We start from the raw sequence: 24929 nt of genomic DNA on the forward strand, positions 1-24929 counted from the left end.
AAAGAGTCCAATCTCTTGGATTCCCCATTGGAGAGGGAGTGCAGTGAGGAATGAGTTTTGTGGGACGTTGAGGCTTGGACAACCAGGGTCCCCCGGAGTGGGCAATGGCGGCGGGCAATCGCCCTATTTACAGGAGCCTCCATGTTGGGTTTGGAGCAAGTCCCCAAAAGGACGTCAGTGATGACTTAATTGAACGGGAGTAGTGGTTCTGAGGGAGACAGTCCCGGTTGCAGCAACTCTGTCAAGACGTTAGTCTTGACCGCCACGGAGGGTAACTGAAGGTCCTAGTATGATTCGTAATGTACCCCAATATAGGCCTGGGTAGTCACCTAACCTTTTACCTACATTTACCATACCATTGTACTACATAACGAGTATGTGCCGACCTCTTACTTAGTTAGGTATTGCATAAATGTCGTGTGGTTTTCTATGAAAACTAGCCTCATTTATTATGCATGAGGTTTCTCAGAATCACAGGAGTACCATCTTCTGCATCTCCTGCATAATAAGTATGTATAAGGGTCATCCCTATCGTCATCCTTGGCTGACATGACGCAACAAGGTAGAACTACTGAGTGTACCTTTTGGGTATATAAGAACCATATCTTTGCTGAGGCAGGCAGCGGAGAAAAACTTCCATGCTGACACGCTGATGCGAGACGCTGAGGTTCCTACACGCAGTCACTCCAGCACGCAGTAGTCTGACATCCCTCGCGGGGTGTCCATCTCGAGACCAAGATGGGGTAATTCGTTCTCTCACTTCAGGTAATGGGGTTGGCTCTATCCTATGGGGATTCTTGGATCTACACCTACATACATGCTAAGTACATTTAGGTACATCTAGTTAGGGTTAGCATCGTACGAATACGCATTACTGTCATGTATCTATATACCTGCATAGATCTATTGTTCTAGCACTATGGTAAAAGTATACCATTTATTTACTCTTTTGGTGATTATAGCCGTTTATATCTGTTTCGGTCTTATGGTTGTTGCTGCACACATTTTACACTAGAATGATGCTGGCTCATTAAATGCTTACTGAAAATGTCCCTATCGTTTATTCTGTGCCTCTCTCTCAGACAAAGAAAGCACGAGTGACTGAGCGAAAAGTACTGTACTGTTTCCACGATCCCCGAGGGGACAGGGATGTCATGTTCAATAGTTGCCAGTAACTATTCTCTCCTTGGTAAGAGGAGTTCATAGTGGCACTGTGAGCTAGCAGGTATACAGGCGCATATATCCGGTAGGGTTGTCTGAAATCAGTCTGGAATAGTCCCATAGTTTATGTTGTCTAAACGCGCAGATCCTTTATAGATTTATAGAAACTACACAAGTCCAATACCTAAGAAACCCTCAGCATCACCCTTACATGAGATGCTCCCTCCGCCGTAGCCATGGTAGGGGGAGAAAGCATACCAGTATCTAGACAAGTATCCAGTCCACTGGCTTCACTCACTCCATCACACCAGTCCATGTAAGGGTTCTCCTCATATGGCTGGTATTTGTCACGTTCCATGGACCCTCCCAGTCCTGCTCGAGTGCTAACCCAAGGAAATAGGGCTCAGACTCGTATCTGGGAGGCAAGGCTTGAGTAGACACTGGATACGGCGTCGGGTGACGCTCCTCCAGCTCCGTATTGGTGTCGGGGATAAGAATGGGGATGGCACCGCTGGGAGCGTTGCCATCAGGACTAGCATCGGGGAAGGTCGAGTTGGTACGACCAGCACCGGTCTGGATCCAGGAATAGATGCACGTGGCCCAACTAGAGCCTAGGCCGGAGCCGCAGCAATGGATCCAGATAGGGCCTCTGCCAAACCCTAAGGCCCAAAGGGTGCAGGAGGGGTCGAGCAGCCCAAATATGAGGCGCGTGTCCTCATAAGATTCCTTTAGTTGGGCGGTAGTCACTCTGGACCCCATAAAATCAGGGATGCACGGAATCTGCACAGGCTCTACCACAGAGCCAGGCCTTGAATGTCGCTCCCTCCTCTCGTCGGCCGATGGGAGAGGAGAAGTCCAAGACCTCTTCAAAAACTTCTTTTTTCTTTTGACAGGCCTTACCAGAGTGTCCCGATGACTTGGAGTGTGACCAGGATCTCGGACTCCGAGACCGCTCCCAGGATCTTCCTCTCGACTCGGACCTCGAATGTCAAGGCATTGCATGCTGATTCGCCATAAGCTTGAAGGATCGCTTCTGCAAAGTCTTGGGATGGCGTGGCAATCAGGACACGACTTCAGGTCGAACTCGAGGTACCACAGGCATAGAAGATGCGTGTCCCTCACCCACAAAGGTCGCTGACAGGCACTGCAGGGCTTGAAGTCGGCCTTCTTGGAGGACATCCCTGCCATACAAGGAGGAAGGAAAAAACCTCAAAAGGAGTCTACAAAACAGAAAACATCCAGTCAAAACGTGGCTGAGGGATAACGCTTCTAAAGATCAACGCTGACTGGCTTGGAAAGAAAAGTACGGTCAGCGTACATGGGTGGCACCTATATAGGTGCCATGGAAGTCACTTCCGGCGCCGGCAACAAACGCAGAGCCAAACAATACCACCTGCCGGCACGCAGGAGTACTGCTCACGAAAAATCTTCTGGATCCAGTCTGACGCATGGGGAATTCAAATGTAAGGAATCTGCGGCTGGAAGTGTCTATCGGATATCCATTGCTCATGGTTTCACACGAAGATACAAATGACATTGAAAATTATATCAATGATAACTTCACATATCACATTGCCATTGCCATTATGAATGGGATCACTGAAGTTGCTAATGATTGCCCTTTTACACATGTTGTTGGGTTCAAGATCTATCCTTCACAATGCCAGAGATATAGAAAAGCATAAGTAAACTGCAGTGCTTAGCAGGCCACGGGGCAGGAGCACTGAGTGCTATCAGTCAGGGAAGCAAACCACTATTATAAAGTCCCCAGTGACCTAGTAGTTGCCATGACGGAGGAACAGTTTTCGAAGTGGGCTTAACAACCGACAGCGTGAGCTAATATTTTCATGATGTTACTGTAAAAATGGAAAGAAAAATCCAGAGTACAGACACTAGCACCATAGACTAAAATCCCCTTGAGAAAGACCTAATATTCAAAATAGATACAATGTACAAAATTTCAAAATGTCAACAATTCCTCAAAACGTCCCACAAATAAACATGACGTCTAATCTTCCTGCAATCATTAATGCTGAGAATGGATAGGAATTGCATGCAGAGCTGCCTTGTACTATATCAAATTAGGCACATATGCAGTATCCATCTGCTATGCTGGGTCTCCCCAAAATTCGGGAGGTGATTCAGGTAAACCGAAATTGTTAAGGATATGGCTTACCTGCAGGAGCTGATGATCCTGATCTTGCTCTGGTGCCAACCTCTTCAACGTGGTTATGTCATTGGTCAGGGCAAAGACCTTCTCCTGGCTTTGGGCAAGTGATATTGCCAACTCCTCTGCTCTCTGCTTCCATTTGACCACCTCATGCTCTGCATGTTTCAGGGCACTAGCAACCTGCTCCACGTCTCCTTGCAGGATGTTCACCTTGGATTCAGTCGCCTCCTCTAGCTGTCTTGTCCTTTCTGACCAGGTGGCCAGCTGCTGCTCTTTTTCCAGCAGTTCCCAGCGAGCTTGCTCCAGTGACCCATCAACAAACTTCCTCTGAGTTTTCTCATTGTCCTTCCGTCTCTCAAGAATTTGGACACGCTCGGTTAAGACTTCAGAATGCAACAGCTCCTCACGATGAGAATTCTCCTGATTCCGGATTCTCTCTTTGAGAGATTTCACTTCTTGGTCTTTCTCCATCAGTCTGTTCTGTATCTGGCCTAAGCTGCCCTGCTCACTCAACCACTCCAGTTCCCCCTGTTTTAACAATGCAATCCTCTTGTTGAGTGATTCAATTGTCTGTCCTTTTTCCTTAAGGGAGTTCTCCAGCCAGTGGATCTTATCTCTTTGTACTCGGAGCTCATGCTCCTTACTATCCAAAGACTCTTGGAGATGACCCAGTTTGCTCTTCAGACCCAAATTCTCCAGTTCCTCCACTTTAAACTTCAAGATACTCTGGTTTAATTCCTCCACTGTCTGCTCTCTTTCTTGTAAGGTAACCTCCAGTTGGTCGACCTTAATCCTTTGAACATGAAGGTCTTGTTCCTTTTCGGTTAATGTTTGCTGTAGAAGACGCAAGTTCTTACACATAGTCAACTTCTCTTCCTTGTCCTCTTTCAAAACCACAATTGTTGTGTTTAATGTCTGGATTCTTTGCTCTTTTGCACCTAGAGCCTCCTCCAGGTGCTGGACCTTTTGCCACCGAAGCATCAACTCCTGGTCCTTTTTGACTAAGATCTCTTTTAGATGGGCAACATCTACCTGAAGACCCAACATCTCCTTTTTTTCTTGTTGCATCCTTGTTATTTTCTCATGCAAAACCTCCAGCTCCTGCTGTTTTTCCCTGAGGACTCCTTCCAGATGCCAAACTTCATCTCTCTGAATGGTGTCCTCTTTCTCCTTTTCAGACAAAGTTTGTTGTAGATGGAGCAAATTCTCCTGACACATTGTTGCCTTCAACTCATATTCCTGTGCTGTGCTCTTGAGTTGAGTAAGCTCCAGCTTTAGGGATGCTTCGCCACTTTCTGCTTGTCTAGCTGCCTCCTCCAGCTCATCAGCCCGTTCATGCCACAAGTTTAGCTCTCCCCGAGCTTCCTCCTCCTTTCGCTGAGATATTCTGAGCTGTTCCTCATGGGCAAGGAGTTCATGGGTCCTTTCCTTCACCAACTCCTGCAGCCTCTCAGAGTTCTGCTGTAATGTCTTAGACTGTCTCTCTAGATCTTGGTTGCGTGCTTGCAGAAATTCAATCGCCTGTGTTTTTTCTAGCATAACAGACTCATAGTGCTTTAATGCCTCCTCTTGCCTGATCGCCTCTTGCTCAAAGTCATGTAATGTACCCTTCAATTTTGCAACGTCTTTGTCCTTTTCTCTCAAGGATGCCTTCATGTGCTCCAAGTTCTCCCTCAGGGCCTTCGTTTGGGCTTCCTCCACTTCCTCCTGTTCCTCAACCTGCTGCCGCAGGAACTCTAGATCTTGCTGCCGTACTCGTAGGGATGCCTTCAGTTGTTCCAGGTTCTCCTGAAGAGCTAGTACCTTAGTCTCTGCTTCTGCCCTGTGCATCCCAAGCTCACTCATCTCCTCCTGTTGTGCCTCCAGCTCCTTAGCGCGTTCTCGGAGGGCCATCTGTGCCTGAACAAGGGAAGAATGCAGAGAATCTCTCCGTGCCTTCTCTTTCTCCTCTTGCTCCATCAGTTTCTTCTTTTGGGACTCTATTGACTTCTCTTTTTCCCGTACTGCTGCCCTTGCCTGGGCAAGCTCTTCTAGCATACGTTCTGTTCGTGCTTTTTTCTGCTCCTTCTGCCTGAGTATACATCCTTGCTGCAATTCAAACCCTCGCTCCTTCTGGCTCAGGGCAGCTGTCAATTGCCCAACTTTCTCTCGGAGGATCTTCAGCTGATGTTCTTGCTTCTGCCCCATTCTCTCCTCCTCTTCCTCCCTCTCATGTATCCACTGCTGCTGGGTTTCCAGCTCACGGTCTCGCTCAATCAGTGTCTGAGTCAAGTTAGCCACTGTTTCCCTCAGAACACTGATCTGCCCATCCAGCTCCTTTCCATACTCCTGCAACACCTGCAACTGCTTCCGCTGGGCCACAGTCTCCTGATCCTTCCTTATAAGTATGTCTTTCAAGTGCTCTATAGTTTTGACTTGTGTCCTGGTCTGCTCCATAAAGGTCTCATCTTCATTCTCCTTAGCCAGGAGTCTTACCTGCGCCAGCTCCTGGTTCAATGCTTCAACCTGCTGGGTCTCTCTGCTTGATTGCTCTTTAGAGGCCAGGAGACGCTCTTGCAGGTCACATATTTCTGCTTCTTGCTTTTTCATTTGAAGAGTGCCATGATCCAGGGCAGTCTGCAGCTTCCTCCTCTCCACCTCCTGCTCCTGGTGATGCGCATGGAGACTACGGATGTGATGGTCTTCTTCTTCGTTACCCTGAGAACGACCACTCAAATCTACTGGGACCTCCTTTGCACCGCTTCGGTGGCACTCTCGCATTGTAGAGAGTTCAAGGTCCAATTCTTGATGGTTTAGTGACTGACAATCCAGTTTTTCCTGGAGTGCTTTTCTTGCACCTTCTTCAACAAAGAGGCGCTCACGCAAAGTTAAGAGTTCTGCATCCCGATCTGTGACTTTCATGGCAAGGTTGTCTAATGCTGCCTTTAGCGCATTTCTCTCCTTTCCATCTGTACTGTGGCGCTCTTGCAGGCTCAAGAGTTCTTTGTCCTTCTCTACCACTTTCAGGGTCTGATGCTCTAATGCCATCTGTAAAGCATGGCTCTGCTTCTCATACTCATTTATGCGCTCTTTAAGAGTTGCAATATTAACATTCATTTCTTTAACTCTGGCCCTCTCATGAGCCAAGGAAGAGTGCAGCAGTTGTCTCTCTCCCTCCTTATCGTTAAGCTGCTCTTGCAGCATCAAGAGTTTGTTGCATTGTTCTAAACTCTTGGCAGTCTCACTTTCCAAAGAGGACTGTACTACCTGTCTTTTTCTTTCTTCCTCATCAAGATGGCCTTGCAAGGCTAGGAGTTGGCATTCTATTTCCTTAGCACTAATATTCTGCCGTGCCACCAATATTTTCAGACTGTCCCCCTCCCTCTCTTGCTGCCAGAGCAACTCTCGCAAGGTAGTACTCTCCCCATCTTCTTCTTTGGCAGACCGAGTTTGATGCTCAAGTGCAGATGTTAAAATTTGCCTCTCTTCTTCTTTCTCACGGAGGAGTTCTTGGAGGGCAGAAATCTCGGTTTCTCTGACTGTCAGAGTTTGGGAGTAATGTTCTAATGTCTTCTTCAGGGTCTCTCTTTCTATGCTCTGTTCTTGTAAACGCTCTTGCATGGTGACAACTTCTAGCTCTTTCTCCTTTACTGCTTGAATATGACACTGTAATACAGCTTCCAAAGCCTGCTTGTCTCGCTCAAACCCCTGCAGCTTTGCCGTCTCACTCTCTCTCTCTGCCACATACAGTCGCAGGCACTCCAGGGAAGTTCTGAACATTTGTTCTTCTGCTTGGGGTTCCCTTAAAGTCAGATGGTTGTGATTTCTGTTTGGGAAGTCGATACCAAGGCACACCAGAATATGGTTAAGTCTCTCTCCTTCTTTTTTATGTATCTGGTCCCGCTCTTGTAAAGTGGAGAGCTCCACCTCTCTCTCTGCCACTTTTTGGATCAAGACTTTCTCTGTGTTCCTGTGCTTCTCAAGCTCTCTCTCCCACTCCAAGATCTGCACTTGTTGAGCAGACATTTCCATCTCCTTCTCAATCATTTTCTGAGTCAAGTCCTCCAGACGGTGCTTGTGTTCTTCCAGCTCTTTGTCACATTCCTTGACTTGTCCTATTAGAGCAGAGATATCAACTTCTTTCTCACTTACATTATGAGTCAGGTTTTTTACCTGTCCTTGAAGACGAGCGATCTCCACCTCTCTCTCAGTCACTTTGTTAGTTTGTTTCATCAGTTGATGTTTCATCTCTTCCAACTCATCTCCAAGAGCCTTGATCTGCTCTTGTAGAGCAGAGATCTTAACCTCACTTTCGATAAACTTTAGAGTTAAGTTATTTAGAGAATTCTTGCTTTTCATAGCATATCGTTCCTGATCTTGGACATGCTCTCGGAGGAAGGCAACCTCATTCTGCTTGTCAATCACATCTTTAGAGCCAGTGGTTAGAAGATTCATTTGTTCCTCCATCTCAATCTCCCGTTTCAAGGCCTGTGCTTGTAGGTCAGCAATTGTCTTGTTTCTTTCAGCCATTTGTTGGGACAAATGTTCAACAGTGCTCTTCAGCCTCTCCCTCTCCTCCTCACACTTGTATACGTGTCCTGTCAAAGTTTCAATGTCCAGTTCCTTGTCGGTCACTTTCTGACTTAGGTTCATAAGAAGGTTCTCATCTTTCTCCATTTTTCTCTCCTGATCATGTACCTGCTCAAGTAAAGCAGAAAACTGAACTTCTCTCTCTGCCAGTTTCTGTCTAGCGCTCTCAAGTAGGTTATGGTTTTCTTCTATTTCCCTTTCAAGCTCCAGAACCTGTCCTTTTACTGTTGTGGTTTCCACCTCTTGTGCCTTCAGTTTCTGAGTTAGGTTATTCACAATGTTTCTGCCTTCCAACCCCTCTCTTTCTTGATCCTGGAGTTGTTCCTGAAAGGAAGTGATTCTTTCATCTCTCTCGGTCATTTGCTGACTCAACTGTGTCAGTGTACCAGTCAGTCTTTCTTTTTCCTCAATGCCCTCTTGTATGAGTTGTCTGAGATTTTCAAACTCTTTTTCACTTTCGGTTACTTTTTGAGTCAAGTTCCTCACAAGGGTTGTATATTCCCTCATCTCTCCATCTTGTTCTTGGATCTTCTCCTTTAGGGCACCAATTCTCTCATCCCGTTTAGTTATTTCTTGAGTCAGATGTTCCAGAGTCACATTCAAATGTCCTTTCTCCTCCTCAGACTCTTGAATGTGCCCTCTCAGAACTTCAACTTCCATCTCTTTCTCAGTCACTCTCTGAGTCAAGTGCTTCAAGAGATTGGTGTATTCATCTATCTTTTCCTCACATTCTAGAACCTTCTGTTGTATAACTGAGATCTCAAGATCTCGCTCGGCCAAATTCTGAGTCACAATCTTCAAAAGGTTCTGGCTTTCTCTCTCACGCTCCTCTGCTACATCTCTAACACTAGAAATCTCCATCTCTCTCTCATTCACTTTTTGAGAAAGGGTTTTTAAAGCGTTCTTTTGCTCTTGTATCTCCCTCTCTTGATGCAGGACCTGACCCTGCAGAGTGGCAACTTCCATCTCTCTCTCACTCACTTTCTTAGTCAAATCCATCAGGTTGTTCTTATATCCCTCCACTGCAGACTCCTGCTCCTGAACTTGCTCTTGAAGGTCAACTATTCTCTTATCTCTTTTCGTTATTTGTATACTCAAATGCTCCACAGTCCTATTCACCATCTCTCTTTCTTCCTCTCCTTTTTGCAGGTGCACTCTCATAGTTTCAACTTCCATGTCTCTCTCGGTTACTTTCTGATTCAGGTTCTTACAAAGGTTATTTTGTTCCTCTATCGTCCCTTTTTTGTCTTGGATCTGTGCCTGCAGGGCAGTAATTCTCTCCTCTCTTTTATCTACTTCTAGAGAGAAGTGCTCCAGAGTCCCCTTCAGCCTTCTTCTCTCCTCCTGGCCCTCTTCTATGTTCGTTGTTAGAGTTTCAATCACCAATTCTCTATCAGTCACTTTTTCAGTCAAGTCCTTCAGCAGGCTCTTACATTTATCGGCCTCTTCCTCAAGATTCTGGACATGCTCTCGCAAAGCACAGATCTCTTCCTCTCTCTCGGTCACCTTCTGAGTCAGGCTACTCAGACGGGTCTTGTGCTCTTCCAAATATTCATCCCGCTCCAGGACCTGTCCTCTTAGATCGGAGCTCTCACCCTCTTGCTCATTAATTTTCTTAGTTTGACTCTTAATTAAGTCCTGTCTTTCCTGCACCTCATCTAGAAGATTCTGAATCTGCCCTTGCAAAATAGAGATTTCTGCTTCACGCTGGGAAACTTTTAGGGTCACGTCTTGGAGTGCGCTCTTGCTTTCTGCAGCAATCTGTTCCTGGTCCTGCACCTGTTTGCGGAGGTACACAATCTCACGGTCTTTCTCAATTGCATCCAGAGAGTGATTCTTTAGAAGGGTCTTATGTTCCCCCGTCTCTACTTCCCACTGTTGGACCTGCTGCTCTAGGGAAGCAATCTGAGAGTCTTTCTTAGTTACTAACAGACTTGCATTTTCCAAAGATTCCTTGAGCCTCTCTCTCTCCACTTCACACTCTCTAAGATGCCCTCTCACAGCTTCAGTTTCCAGTTCCTTTTCAGCCACTTTCTGTTTAAGGTTCCCCATTACATCCTGCATTTCTTCCGATTTTCTCTCCTGCTCCTTCACCTGCACACCAAGAGCAGAGATCTCCTGATTTTTGGCAGCAACTTCCAGAGTCATGTTCTCCAAAGCATTCTTGCATTTCTCAGTCTCTCCCTCCCACTCACTGATGATCTTTTTTAGGGTCATAATTGACTGGTCTCTCTCAGTCACTTGCAGATCCAGGCTTTCCAGAGCCATTGCCAGTTTCTTTCTTTCTTCCTCTCCATCCACTCTGTGCTCTTTCAGACTTTCAACCTCCCTATCTCTCTCAGTAATTTGCTGAGCCATATCCTTTAAAAGTTGTTCATTTTTTTGCACCTCTTGTTGTTGATCGTCCACATGTCCTTGTAAAGTAGAGATCTGTGACTCTTTCTCAGCCACTTTCTGAGACAGGGTTTCCAAAGCGTTCTTGCATTTCATTGTACATCTCTCAGACTCCCGAATCATCTCCTTTAGGGCAGTAATGGTCTCATTTCTTTCAGTAACTTGTAGACTTAAATGGTTCATTGTCTCTTTCAGGCTCACACCCTCCTCCTCGAATACTTTAATCTGTTGTATGAGGGATGCAATCTCACCATCTCTCTCCATTACCTGTTGACTCAGATGTTCAAGGTTCCTCGACAGCCCCTCTATATCTCTTTCATTATCTTTGATCTGCTGCTGCATGGCTCCCACCTGTCTGTCTCTTTCTTCAACACTGTGGCGGAGGCAATTCACAAGCTCCTGAGACTTCAGTTGGCGTTGCTGTAGTGACTCCTTTTCCTGTTCCTGTTCCACCAGTGCACTCTTCAGCAAAGTTAGCTCCTCCTTCACGGCAGCATTCTCTGCCGCCGCCTCCTCTCTCTGGTCTTTTAACATTTCAAGCTCTTGTCCCTGGATCTCCAGGGATGAAAGAGCAGTTTGAAGCTCTTCCTCCTTCGCATGAAAGCCCTCTTCCATGCTTGCAACCCGTTCTTCACAGACCTGGAGCGATTCCTGGAGCTTGCGGTTATCCTGGGAGAGGTCATCATTTGCTTCTCTGAGCTTATCCAGCTCTTGCTGCAAAGAGACAGAAAGCCTGTTACAAGGAAGCGCTTTGTATTTATGAACCTCTGAGGTGTAAGAGGGAATACAACCAAACAAAACGGACTGGAAGCCATTTCTTTAACAAAGCATTCCGTCTCAACTATAACAGAGGGGTAAATTAGTCACCTCATCCAAGAGGGGCTACAGCAAGTGTGCAATTAGGGGCGCTTGTATATGACATAAGTGGATATAAATTATCGTATAGTCAAAATATCACACCTACGGTGACAGGAATATTTGGTCTAGCCCCCTTACAAATGTACTCCATCTAAGTGTAGCCTAAGTCTCCACGTCACTTAAAGCATGGCCCCTGCATCTAATATTCACAACACCTTCTACCTACACAATCTAGTTTATTTTGCATCCGTCCAACCACCTTTTCACGCCAATATCTGGCATCTCACCAGGATACTCCTCCTACGCTTCTCTGCATTATCCATGCCTTTCTGAAGAGTGGCCACTTCTTCCTGCAGGCAGATTACTTCTTCCTTCATACCAGTGACCTTCTGTTCCAGGGTGGCCTTCAGGACTTCCAACTCCTCCTCCAACTGGCGCACCTCTAAGGCAGACAAAGTAATTCATCATTACATTCAAAACATTAAAAGCATTAACACTAATGACGTATACTGTACTAACCTTAAACAGATTTGTTTTTACCCTCTACCTAACTTTACACAATACAAAATTATATCTGACATACTTAGAGCAATAATGGATCACGGGCTCCCAGAATGCTTCACTTCACATCAGTTATTCAAGGATGTGCAATCCAAACCTCTGTACATGGGGAGATAGCGGAAGTTCGTAAACACTCGGAGGGTGGCCTATTCTGTGGAGAACAACTACTTTTACAAGTAATTCACTCTTCCCTCTCCAGCAAGGGATCCTCTAAGTTCTCAAACTTTGAATGTACTACCAAGCAGTAGCATAATAAAAGAGGAGGTGGCATATTTAGACAAGTGAACTATATGAAGAGATTTGTCTCATGTGAGAGTGTACTTGAGCACTTAAATCAAAGAAACACTGTTGTAAAAATTATAGCGATTTCTGCTATTGTTTTTGAATTTGCTGTTCTAAGGATTTTCCTTGCACAAAGAGTGCTTCTGGATGACCTGGAAGCGAACCGGCACCACAAAACAAACCACCCAGAAACTGCTACCACCATAAGAAACACTTCAAAACATTTTGTACTGTTTTAACATCTGAAATCTTGTTTAACATCAATCCTTTGCAGTGAAATTTTAATGATGGAGATGGATTTGAACGAAACAATGGTATTTTGATGTTTTTGATTTAGGTAAAATTTTGAAACTTCTTTAGAGATGGTAGGACAGGTGGATGTGCGCAGCACCACCTTGTCCTGATGAAAAACTGAATTTTTCCATCAACCCCAATCCTTAAATGTTGCTAACTCTTCAGTGAGAGTTAACAGCCAATAAAAACGACCTCTTTCAAGATACAAGTCTTAGACTGAATTTGTGTGCAAGCTCAAATGGAACATCAATTATCGTGAAAAAAATATTTTTCAGAGCTAGTCCAGGTCACCACAGCTGCAGAAATGTCACCCTCTAAGCTTCCAAATAAGGATGACTATGAACAACAGAAACATGAGTGTTGGAAATACCCCACTCCCACACCGGAAAGGGTGGTGGTAACGGGGTCTCTCCAGACACACAGTGGTAGCTTGGCTCGAGTGGTCAGGAATCAGGCACCGTGCTAAGCATACGTCATACCCATACAATAACCATGCGTGCATCCGTTCCAAAAACGACTCTACACCGTAAAAATTATGAAAATATTTCTCTTTATCTTCTTTTTCTCTTAGTTGCTGATTAGATAAATAATAACACAATCACAATATACACGGCTTTTTAAATAGTGCAGGTCAAATAAATACTGGCTTAATGGTTCAATAAATAGGGGTGATCATAAATAATTAAGGCATAAATATAAGTGCAAAACATACAGGCAATTAAATATTCTGAGGCAATAAATACTGCAAACCAATAAATATTGTGCGACAATAAATACTGTGGAACAATAAATACAGTGGAGCAATAAATAGGTTAAATACAACAAATACAGTGCTCTCAATAAATAATTAAAAGCTGACAGTGACACTTATAGAATCAGTTCACATTTGAGATTACTATGGGCTAATTTGGCCCAGGCACGGCTTGTGGTTAGGTGGATGGCTTGAGGGTGTCTACTCCCTGGCTTGGACAAGGCTGAGGCCTAAACTGAGGTAGATCAAGGGGGGAATACTAGAGACCTGGCTCTCTCACTCTACACAACCCCTCTGAATTAGTCTCAGCTCACCCCTGGCACAGTCAAGCTGGTTCCAGCACCTCTCTAACCCCTAGAGTAGTCTCTTAGGATTCCACAGGGCCTTAGGCGCCCTCTATTCCACTTACTGCCCTTTTTCTGAAGCTCCGACGCCGCTGGAGTCGTGTCGACGCCGTGAGGCGGTTCCGGTTCGATGTCGGCGGCCTCGGCACAATGTCAGTTCTTGACGACGCCGGTAGGCGGTTCCGGATCGATGTCGGCGGCCTCGGCTCGATCTCGACCTCCGATTTGATGACGTCGGGCAGTCTTGGCTCGATGTCGACTTCGGGCGGCTCCGGTCCGATGGCGACCTCAGGTTCGATGACGTCGGCCGGCCTTGACTCGATGTCGACTTCCGGCGGCTCCGGAGTGCGACCTCACTCCCGACCTCCGGTGCTCCTCTCCTCAGGTTCTGGCGACTCCGGAGTGCGACCTCCACTCCCGACCTCCGGTGCTCCGCTCCTCAGGTTCCGGCGACTCCGGAGTGCGACCTCCACTCCCGACCTCCGGCACGCTTCACCTCGGTCTCCGGCGACTCCGGAGGGTGGACTTCACTCCCCCGTCGACGCCGCTCACTCGACCTCGGGTGACTTCCTCCTCGACCTCTGGTACTCTCTACGACCTCCGTCGGCGCCCTCTCTCGACCACTGGCGGCTCCGGGTACGACGTCTGCTTTTCCAGTCAGCGCCGCTTCTCCACCTCGGGCTCCAGGTCTCCAGGCTACTCGACGTCGGACTCCAGGGAAACCAGTATCCAGGTCAGGATCTTGCTGTTCTTGGATTCTAAGGCCTGTTCCTGCTGTCCAAGTCCTTAAGATGGTTTTTCTTGCTTCTTCCCACACAGGGCTCCAGGCTGGGCTCAGTCAGTAGGGACTAGTATCAAGGGTGGGTTTATGGACCCCACTCCAGGCACAAGTTTCCACCCCTGCTGCCTCACTCCTTCCTCCTTCAGGTTTCTGCTGCTCTCTCTTCACCAGTCATGTGCCAACTGCCAGCTCCAACTGCCAACTCTCTGTCTTAGCTTCCCAACATTCTAAAGCGCCTCCAACTGTCACAGGGCTCCAGAATGTTGCAGAAGGTTCTAGTAGGTTCCAGTGGGTGCTGGTGATGTCACAGGTGGCCACCATTTTGTGCTCCAGGCCCTCAGACAGAAGTTCCAGGGGTAGATAAAATGGCTCCCTGAATCTGCAGCAACACTAAAAAGTCTGGTGGTTCCCAAAAAGGAAAAATTCTAACAGGGTTTGAGGCAAAAGTGGGACAAAATAAATAATGATGAGGAGGGACCACCCAAAGGGCTGACAGGTCTAACAATGAGGAAAGGGAATTTCTATTCAATATGATCGCAGAGAGGTTGTAGGTATGAATGTCCCTAGCCCTGGGCTTACTTCACCATTACTACTTGAGCTGGTTTTTATTTGTGCACAGGAAACTCGAATCACATGTTCCATGGCATGTGCCCTTTATATCTTTTGTGTATGTTGCTCCAAAATAGACTATTCACCTACTTTGAAATTGGGGTCAGCTAAGGCAACTATCTTTTAACATGGATGACAGCTGTCCCCATAAACAGGCCATGACATGGCTAACGGAGACAGACGATCAATAGTCATGAGGTAGAGACTGGGGAGTTTGCCCTTTTGCCACCTCCCTGGTAAATCTACATAGGCCCTCACTTTGAAAAACCCCGCAACTGGGCAGGATGTTCTCTAACCCCAGAGTTGCCTATACTGGGGGTACTGGCAACTCCATGGGTGGGGGAAATCTGGCCCATTACCAGTTGGTCCCAAAGGCTCCTCAAAGGAATTAGGAATTACTGGGGAAATGGCTATTCACAGTCTGATTCATATGATGATTCAGCTGTTTTCAGCCGTCAAAATCTCTGGGTGAAAGTAAAGAGATCTGGGGTGTACCCACAGATCTTATAATTCCGATAGGGCCAGTATCTGCGGTCACCAGCCCCATCGGAATTAAGAGGTCACTTGTAATACAGCCATAAACTGTCATGCCTAGTTCCTGGCAACTTTCTCACAGAGTTGACAACAAGTTACTTATCTTCTAGAATGCTCTTTTTGGTGGATACTCGGTCTAACCGCAGATTCTTCACCATTAGAATATCCGTTAGGCGCCAGACTGGATCCGAATATTTTCATAGCAATGCTCCAGCGTGCTGCCGGACAGTTTTGAGTTGGCTATGTTCTACCCCAGAAGAGATAGAGCAGCGCCATGTATATGAGCCAACCATCATACACCTATGTCAGTTTCTTGTTTGACTCTTTAACCCCTTCCACGCGTGGCAAATTCCGCCGCGATGCGAGGGGGGGGGGGAGGGGAGGGGAGGGCGGTGCTGGGCGTGGCGCTCAGGTACCCAGGACGGCTCCCGGCCATCATAAATCACAGTGGGCGTGTGCTCATGAAGGCCGGGAGCCGTCCAAACTCCGCCCACCAATTAATACGCCCGCACAGGTGGGGAATTAGCCGCGCGTGGGCGGAGCAGCAACGGTCGGACGGCTCCCGGATGTCATGAGCACACGACTACCGGGACCCATGACGGCCGGGAGCCGTCCTGAGCATCGATAAGGTTATACACCGTTAGACGTGGAGCATAAACCAATTAGAGGTACCAGTGTGCTGATCTCTAATACTTTTAGATGGTAAAAACAGGTCACTACACAGAATGGGGAGGTTGGGGAGCAGTGAGGCATCAGCAGTTAGAGTATCCATCAGACAGAGCATTACCAAAAGTAAGTAACTTGTTCTTCTGACAAGTACTTCTAACTGCAGACTTCTCACGTTTAGAATAGATAACCAAAGCAGTACCTCCCAATGAGGAGGGTTTGTGGAGTGGGCTGAGACCAAAAAGTCCTGCAGTGGAAGGAGTGAAATGCTCTTCCCATCGGACATGGCATCTGCTATTCCGCAATGTGGGCACCCATGCACACGTTAGCGAGGCACTATTTCCTGAACAGTCAAGAACAGGCGCTTCATGTACCATCGAAGTGGTGGCAGCCTTGGCCATAGTGGAACGGGCCCTCAGCTCTTCTGGAGGCTGTCTTACTTTTCTTTGCACCAGAGAACCCCACAAAAATCTAATCGGCCACCGAATATTCTTTGGTGTGATCAATATAAACGCTAAAGCCTATTTTGGGGTTCTGCCGATTGAGTCTCTCTTCCTTTTTTGATGGGTGAGGCAAAGCAAAGAACGTTGGGAGGGTGATAAATTGCCGAAATGTGAAAAGGAATCATGACTGTGTGCAAAAAAGCCACACTAGACCTAAACACTAATTAGTCTGGGAAAATGCCATGTAGGGCAGTTACACCGACAGAGCCTGGAGCTCGTAACAAGTTGAAGTGATTCCAGTGAGGAAGACCTTTTTGAGAGTCAGAAGAAGCAGCAAGCATCTATACACCGGCTCGAAGGGGGTGCACATGATGAAAGTGAGGACCATATTGGCTGCCACTATGGCATCACAAACCGTTTTGGAGGGAATATATGTTTCAAATCTTTAACAAACAGCATCACAATAGGTGACTTAAACAAGGACAGTTGACCTGGAAATCACACAAAAGCCAAAATGGATGATAAATAACCTTTATCAGTGCACACTGCAAGACCTTGCTAGGCCAAGGGCAAAACAAACACAATATTGGTAAGTCTGGCTTGGAAAAAATCTGTTTTGAGGGCTCAAAACAAGGCATATGAGGAGGTTTGCCATTGTCTGGAGGTGGCCTACAACTGACTGTGACAAGCCTGCCTTCAACAACAGGCAGTTGTCGAGGAAGAAGAAAACGGGTATCCCCAACCTCCGAAGATGGGTGGCAACCAAAGCCATCACTTATGTGAACACATGAGGGAAGTAAGTATGGGAGAAGGGGAGCACAGGAAACTGAAAATACTTCTGGCTGACCTTGAATGGCAGGTGACAACTGTGGGATTGTAGGACGGGCACATGAAAGTATGCATTCCGTGCCCAATGCTGCCCTCCAGTCGCCTGGATCCAGTCAAAAGGAACTTAGGCCAGTGTGAGCTTTTTGAATTTGTCCTCCTGAAGACAGACATTTAGAAGGTAGGTGGAGATCTAAAGTAGGACAAAGGTCTACAACCTTCTTTGACAAAGAAATAGCAGGAGTAACAACCCATGACCACCTCGGAGGCCGGCACCCTTGCAATAGCACGTTTGGACAATAGAGCTTGCACTCACTGCAGCAAGACTGACAAGCACTCCTCTGAAGATTGGTTCTGATGTGTGCGGAACTACTGCCCTAGGAAAAAATATTGTATCTTACTTCCCACATAGAAGTTGTGTGCTGCTAAGAGCAATCTAAAGAGCTTGGAGGCTGATGACGCAGGGTCGGGGAACTGGGCAGATGGTGCCTCTGGTGACCTGCACATTGCTTGCTTGATTACCAATCCCTGGCCACGACGGGGTTGAGGTGACTGAAGCGGGATGGGTGGGGAGCCTGGCACTGGCTATATGCCAAACCTCTGGAACTCTGGAATAGCCTTCGTAGGACTGAAACTGATGAGGGGACTGCCTAGCAGGGGTGGAAGGCCCAAAGAGCATGGCAAAGCATGTCTTTCCTTGAAGTGCTCACGGGAAGAGTCTGATTGTTAGCCAAAAAAGCCAGGATCTATAAATAGCCATAAGCATGAGGGATGCTTACACATATCAAGAAAAGCCTGTGGATCTTATCTCACACATGACGCTGAACCACCACACCAGTGCTGATTGATCACTGCAAACTACCAGTAGTGTCTAGGCCAGCCCGAATAATGTAGTTGGCTGCACCCTGACTATCCTGAAAGGTTTGAGCCCACAAGGCCCTGAACTCATCCGGGACTGCCAACAAGATCTTGCTGGAGGTGTCCGAGGGGGCAAGCTTATAACAGCCAAATAGTAGTTTTAAGGGACAAAGGCCCGTAAGTACAGCAATATAAATCATGCCCAGGATACCCGATTGAATCAATCATTTCAAATTGTATATTTATTGATACGATTTCTGACAAAAGCACTCTGACCCGGTTTCAATGATGTATTATTGACTGTGGATGCAGAAGTGTTTAAGTGTTTGTAATTGTGACTTTGGAACATTGAGAAACTGCGTCACACATTTATGTCCAAGTGACTTCCTACAATTTAAAGGTTTGTGCCCCCTAGGGTGTCTTACCCCTACAAGTGTCTTTTAATTGTATCAATAAATATATTATTATTTTTTTTTTGTATCTTTAGTAAGCAGCTTGTAAGAGCAACAAATAGCAATCGCCCCAAGATTAGGGCTCAACGAATCTTCTGTGCCAAATATATCTTATACAAGCCATTTTATATATTTTTTAAAACGCCCATTTCAAACAAACCCTCTTCACCCTTACCCCCCGGCACTAATACATATGTCTGTTACACCTGGCAGTAGTAAGTGTGGCATATAGCAATTTTCCATAACAGTCCCAGCGCTCCTGGCCCATAGATAGAATTCGCCAGGTCAGGAAGTTATGTCAAGTCTGGATTTGCAAGAAAGTACCCAGAGAGTGGAGCCCAGAAGTCCTTAGGGCGGAAAGCTTCAGGCAGCTCCTCCGCATAGATTTCCAATTGGACCCTACAATAAATTAAAACACGGATCTACCTCTTAACCGTCGGTACAGTTTTTGCACCCCAACATTGTGCTACCACCCGCTTGGAAAACAAGGTAGAAATGGCTACCAGCTGCCTATTGCAGGGCTTAAGCTTCTGTACCCAGCGCAGCAGACATAAATCAGGCACGCACCCTACAGTTTCCGTAACAATATCAATTAACACTTGCGTGACACTTAACCAAAAGTTATAAATACCAGCACAATACTAAGCTAGGTGCATAAAATAAGCGTCAGCACACACAGGACGCACTTTCACGCAAGCCAAACCTTTGCAATTGAAGCGGTGTATAATAAAACTGATGGAAGTATTTAAAATGGATGATGCGGAGGTTGCAATTTGCCGTCAAGCGCCCAGTTAAGGAGCAGCAGAATTTCCAGGCATCTAGTGACAGTGTAGAGCACAAGTCAGCATTCCCTTTAGTATAAGAGGGGGACTCACTTAGTTCTGTTTCACAAAGGGACGCATTGTATAATTTGACGATCAGACCGCTTCGGTCCTCCTCCGCTAGCACCGCCCGCAATGCCAGCAGCGTGCGCGGCTCAGCCGGATATGCAGGGTAAATGTCCCGAATTGCCTGTCGCATACGCACATAGGTGAACCCCAGCATCAGACCTGCGTCCCGTCCTGTCTGCAGGTACGACAGTGTCCGGAATTTGCCCGGCTTATATATGTCGCCAATGTTAGTAATCCCCACCCACCTTAGTGTCTTCAAGGCCACCGGTTCTCGAAAGGCAGAGATATCAGGGTGCGCGGCAAGCGGCAGTGTTCGTGCATACAAATAGTCCAAATGTGCTCTACTAGCAAGGGTTTTCCATGCCCAGGCCGTGCAGTGAACTGGACTAATTTCAGCGCGCGGGCTCCCTCCTCCGCCCATCAAAGCAGCCGCCATCAGAGGCTTCAGCGGTACAAAAGGGGGTGGTGATGGACGGAGCATCAGAACCAATCAAACACTCACACCCAGTCAACAGATCTGGGTTTGATCCATCACCGTTCTTTAGCCCACTCTGCCACCCCAGTTCAGACATGGCCATATGCAAATCAGTCTGACTCTGTGCCTCATGGGAACAGTCCAGCCCGAACTGCCAAGCCATGCCTTCCCTGGACCGGAAACAAGCTTCCTAGGACCGTTTTCTGGCATTTCAGCCGTCTTCAGCCAGGCTTGCTTGAATCCAGTGGCAAAGTGAGCAAGGGACTCACGTCTGAGCATACCCTGCCAACTTATGGCGAACAAAGCGGTACAAAAGGGGGTGGTGATGGACGGAGCATCAGAAACAATCAAACACTCACACCCAGTCAACAGATCTGGGTTTGATCCATCACCGTTCTTTAGCCCACTCTGCCACCCCAGTTCAGACATGGCCATATGCAAATCAGTCTGACTCTGTGCCTCATGGGAACAGTCCAGCCCGAACTGCCAAGCCATGCCTTCCCTGGACCGGAAACAAGCTTCCTAGGACCGTTTTCTGGCATTTCAGCCGTCTTCAGCCAGGCTTGCTTGAATCCAGTGGCAAAGTGAGCAAGGGACTCACGTCTGAGCATACCCTGCCAACTTATGGCGAACAAAGCGGTACAAAAGGGGGTGGTGATGGACGGAGCATCAGAAACAATCAAACACTCACACCCAGTCAACAGATCTGGGTTTGATCCATCACCGTTCTTTAGCCCACTCTGCCACTCCAGTTCAGATATGGCCATATGCAAATCAGTCTGACCCTGTGCCTCATGGGAACAGTCCAGCCCGAACTGCCAAGCCATGCCTTCCCTGGACCGGAAACAAGCTTCCTAGGACCGGTTACTGGCATTTCAGCCGTCTTCAGCCAGGCTTGCTTGAATCCAGTGGCAAAGTGAGCAAGGGACTCACGTCGGAGCATACCCTGCCAACTTATGGCGAACAAAGCGGTACAAAAGGGGGTGGTGATGGACGGAGCATCAGAACCAATCAAACACTCACACCCAGTCAACAGATCTGGGTTTGATCCATCACCGTTCTTTAGTTCTTTCAGAGGCATCAGCAGCATGGAGTCTGCCTCAACCGCAGTATGCGGCTGGAACCTCTGTGGGTAATACCAAAAATGCGCAAACTGCGCCTGTGCGCATAAGTAATACAAGCACTTCTCAGGGGACGGTAAACAAACTCCCACTGGAGAGAATCGAAGGCCTTGGCTGCGTCTAGGAGCACGGCCACTGCCTGAAAATCCTGCTCAAAATCGTGTAATGTAGAAAAAATTGTGCGGAGGTTGTTCATCGTGGATTTGGAGGGCACGAACCCTGACTGGTCCGGGAGGACTAGTTTGGGAACTAATCAGCTGAAGCCTGGTAGCAATAATTTTGGCCAATATTTTGGCATCGATGTTGATAATAGAGAGGGGTCTATAGGAGTCGCATACATTCGCCTCCTTATCAGGTTTTAAAAGCATTACCAGTAGGGCCTCCTTAAGGGAGGGAGGCAATATTCGCCTCGGCAAATACATCTAGCAGTCGCGGCGCAAGGACGTCCTTATAAAATTCACTAGGAAACCCATCCAGCCCTGCGGCGTTGCAAGTCGGGAGCGACATAATAGCCAGTTTAACATCATCGACGTCAAACGGTTGCATGAGGTATTCTCTGTAGTTTAGTGGCAGCCAGCCAAGCGCCACATCATCTAAGTAGGCATGGATATCCTCCGCAGCTGGCTGTTCCCGGTCCTCATACAAGTCCGAATAAAAATCTAGCACCACTCTGCTGATTTCTGAAGTGCCAAAGTGCGCCACTCCCTTCCTGTCCAGCAGTTCGGTAATATAGGCCTGGCTACGAGGGGCAGCCAACTTCTGCGCCAGCGAGCGGCTAGGGCGTCCCCCCCACCCCTCCAATAACGAGCAGTGCTCCGACGGCATCTATGCACCATTTCTTGATCCACTGTCTCGTTATGCTCAGATATCAGGTCACGTATCGCAGATAACGTTTCGGGGATACGATCGCGAGCGTAGGCCCGCTCCAGGGCGGCTATTTCCCCAGCAAGTTTATTTATTCTGCGGCGCAGATCCTTGAGGACCCTGGCCTGTGCACCAATACAGACCCCCCAAATTGTAACCTTGAACGCTTCTTAAGGAACCCCCATAATGTCAACTGTCCTTTCATTTTCCCAGAAATATTTATGAATAGCTGACAAGGATGACAGTTGCAGCTGCCACGAGAACAGGTGTCTTTCGCAACTGGGAACTCTTAGTTCGCGGAGTACAGGAGAGTGATCGGACAGAGTTTTGGCCAAGTGTTGAACATCAACCACCCAGGTACAAACAGCCTCCAACAGCAATCAATAGTCCAATCAGGACCACGTGCCATGCACAGTAGAGATAAGGAAACTGCTACTTACCAGTATGCATCTGTTCTTGGCATTTAGAGCTGCAGAGTTGTACACTATGCATAGATCGCCATCTGGTGTTGGGCTCGGATGTCTGCATGTTGTTTTGGACTTCGAAGTGTTGCAGTCACAAGACCGGCGACTCCTCCTTCGGTGGGCATCGGCTCCATTGTTAGATTGTTTTTGCCAGTTAGGGTTAGATGGAGTAGTAAGAAGTAGAAAGATGTCCATGAGTGGTGTATCTAAATAAGATAATACTGGAACAGATAGAGAGGTATCTGGGGAGGCGGGTGGGCGTGTACAGCTCTGCAGCTCTACATGCCAAGAACAGATGCATACTGGTAAGTAGCATTTTCCGTTCGAGGCATATGAGCGGCAGATTGAACACTATGCATAGACAATACAGCAGTTTCCTCCTTAGCATGGGCTACCTGTATCTGTTGCAGTAATTTGAAATTGTGTTTTTAATACAGCCAGGCCCACACCAGCTTGTTGTTTTGCCTGCACATCAATAGTGTTTTGTGAAGGTGTGTGGTGTGGCCCAAGTTGCTGCCTTATATATATGTCATCTAGGGGAATGCTCCCTAAGAATGCCATAGAAGCCCCTAGTTTGTGTGTAGAATGAGCTCTAGGGGAAATGGTTAATGTTCGTTTGGCTTTAATGTAGCATATTTGTATGCATTTTACAATCCACCTTGCAATTCTTGTTTTGGATATAGGATTGCCCTCATGAGGTGGGGAGAAAGCCACAAAAAGTTGTTTGGTTTACCTAAAGGATTTTGTTCTTTCAATGTAGTAAAGTATCGCTCTTTAACATCTAAGGTGTGTCGAGCTCTTTCTGCCACTAAGTCTGGTTGAGGGAAGAATACTGGTAGTTCAACAGACTGGTTCAAATGGAAGGCAGATACTACTTTAGGTAAAAATGTTGGGTTTGTTCTAAGAACCACTTTGTTATGATGGATTTGTAAAAATGGTTCTTGCATGGTTAATGCCTGAAGTTCACTCACTCTTCTGAGAGATGCGATAGCGACTAAAAATGCTACTTTCCTAGTGAGGAACTGTAGTTCACATTTGTGGAGAGGTTCAAAACTAGGGCCCATTAGTCTGGTAAGGACTACATTGAGATTCCACACCGGAGAGGGTGGTGCTCTTGGTGGAATTATTCTTTTAAGTCCTTCCATAAAAGCTTTGATAGCGGGAACCCTAAACAAAGACAAATGTTGCCTGTTTTGTAGGTTGGCTGCTATGGCAGCTAGATGTAACCTTATAGATGTATACGCTAGATGATGTTTTGAATGGAAGCATCTAGTGGGTTGATCTTGTTGTGTGAGCAATAAATGACGAACCTTTTCCATTTTGCCGCATTGCATGCCCTTGTGGTAGGCCGTCTAGCTTCTTTGATAATGTTCATACAATCTGGCGGGAGATTAAGGTAGCCGAACTCTAGGATTTCAGGAGCCAGATCACAAGGTTGAGCTGATTGGGATCTGGGTGTCTTATCTCTCCATGGCTCTGAGCAAGAAGCTTGGGTGAGAGGTGAAGCTTTTGATGTGGTACTACTGATAGTTCCAACAGAGTTGTGAACCATGGTTGCCTTGCCCATGTTGGAGCAACTAGGATCATTGTGAGGGAATGTTGTTGGAGTTTCCTCACTAGTAATGGAATGAGTGGGAGAGGCGGAAAAGCGTAAGCAAATTTGCCTGACCAATTCATCCATAGCGCATTGTCTTTGGAAAATGGGTGTGGATACCAGGATGCGAAGCTTGGGCATTTTGCGTTTTGGTGTGTGGCAAACAGATCTATTTCTGGGTGTCCCCACATGTGAAAGAATGGAAGAAGAACTTGAGGATGAAGTTCCCATTCGTGGATCTGTTGTGTTTGACAGCTGAGCAGATCCACAATCTGATTGTGTACCCCTGGTAGGTCTTCTGCGGAGTGGCCCATCTCCAGATGCTCTGCGCCAGGTGGGATAACTGGAGAGAGAGTGTCTCCCCTAGCTTTTGTATGTAATACATTGCTGTCATGTTGTCTGTACAGATTAGGTCAGCTTTCCCTAGCAGTTGCGGTTGAAAAGACTTCAACGCTAGAGAGATTGCTAACAATTTCAGGTAGTTGATGTGAAATTGTTTTTGTTGGGAGGTCCATACACCTTGAACGGTATGGGTTTGAAGATGTGCTCCCCAGCCGGTGAGCGGTGCATCTGTTGTTAGCACTATCTGTGGGACTGGCTTGAGGAACGACCACCCTTCGGAAAGGTTTTTTGTGGTCCACCACTGCAGAGACCGATTGGTGCGGTCGTCCACCAACACCAGATCTGTTAGCTGACCTTGAGCCTGGTTCCACTGGCGTGCTAGACACTCTTGTAATGGACACATTTGCAGTCTTGCATGAGGAACGAGAAAAATGCAAGAGGCCATCATTCCTATTAGCTGCATGAACACTCTTGCTGGTAGTGAGTGTTGTGGCTGAAATCTTTGAACTAGTGTTTGTATAGCACTTATACTGACTGGATTGGGATATGCAAGGGCTGTGGAAGTATTTACTGTAGCTCCTAGATATTGTTGTATTGTGGATGGTTGGAGATGGGATTTGCCTAGAT

At 47.0% G+C, this 24929-nt stretch overlaps 1 protein-coding gene across 1 annotated transcript in view; it reads right to left on the bottom strand.

Moving 5' to 3' along the window:
• The window catches only part of LOC146812790 (uncharacterized), a 266004-nt gene that overhangs the window by 60182 nt on the left and 180893 nt on the right, over nt 1-24929 (bottom strand). Inside the window, exons 28-29 of the mRNA XM_085619906.1 lie at nt 11440-11594; nt 3338-11008 (exon numbers count right to left, since the gene is read on the bottom strand). Coding sequence (XP_085476032.1) covers nt 3338-11008; nt 11440-11594 — 7826 coding nt within the window. The remainder of the gene's footprint in view (nt 1-3337; nt 11009-11439; nt 11595-24929) is intronic.

This window comes from Triturus cristatus, chromosome 7 (genome assembly GCF_964204655.1).
Source record: "Triturus cristatus chromosome 7, aTriCri1.1, whole genome shotgun sequence".
In the NCBI taxonomy this organism is placed as follows: domain Eukaryota; kingdom Metazoa; phylum Chordata; class Amphibia; order Caudata; family Salamandridae; genus Triturus; species Triturus cristatus.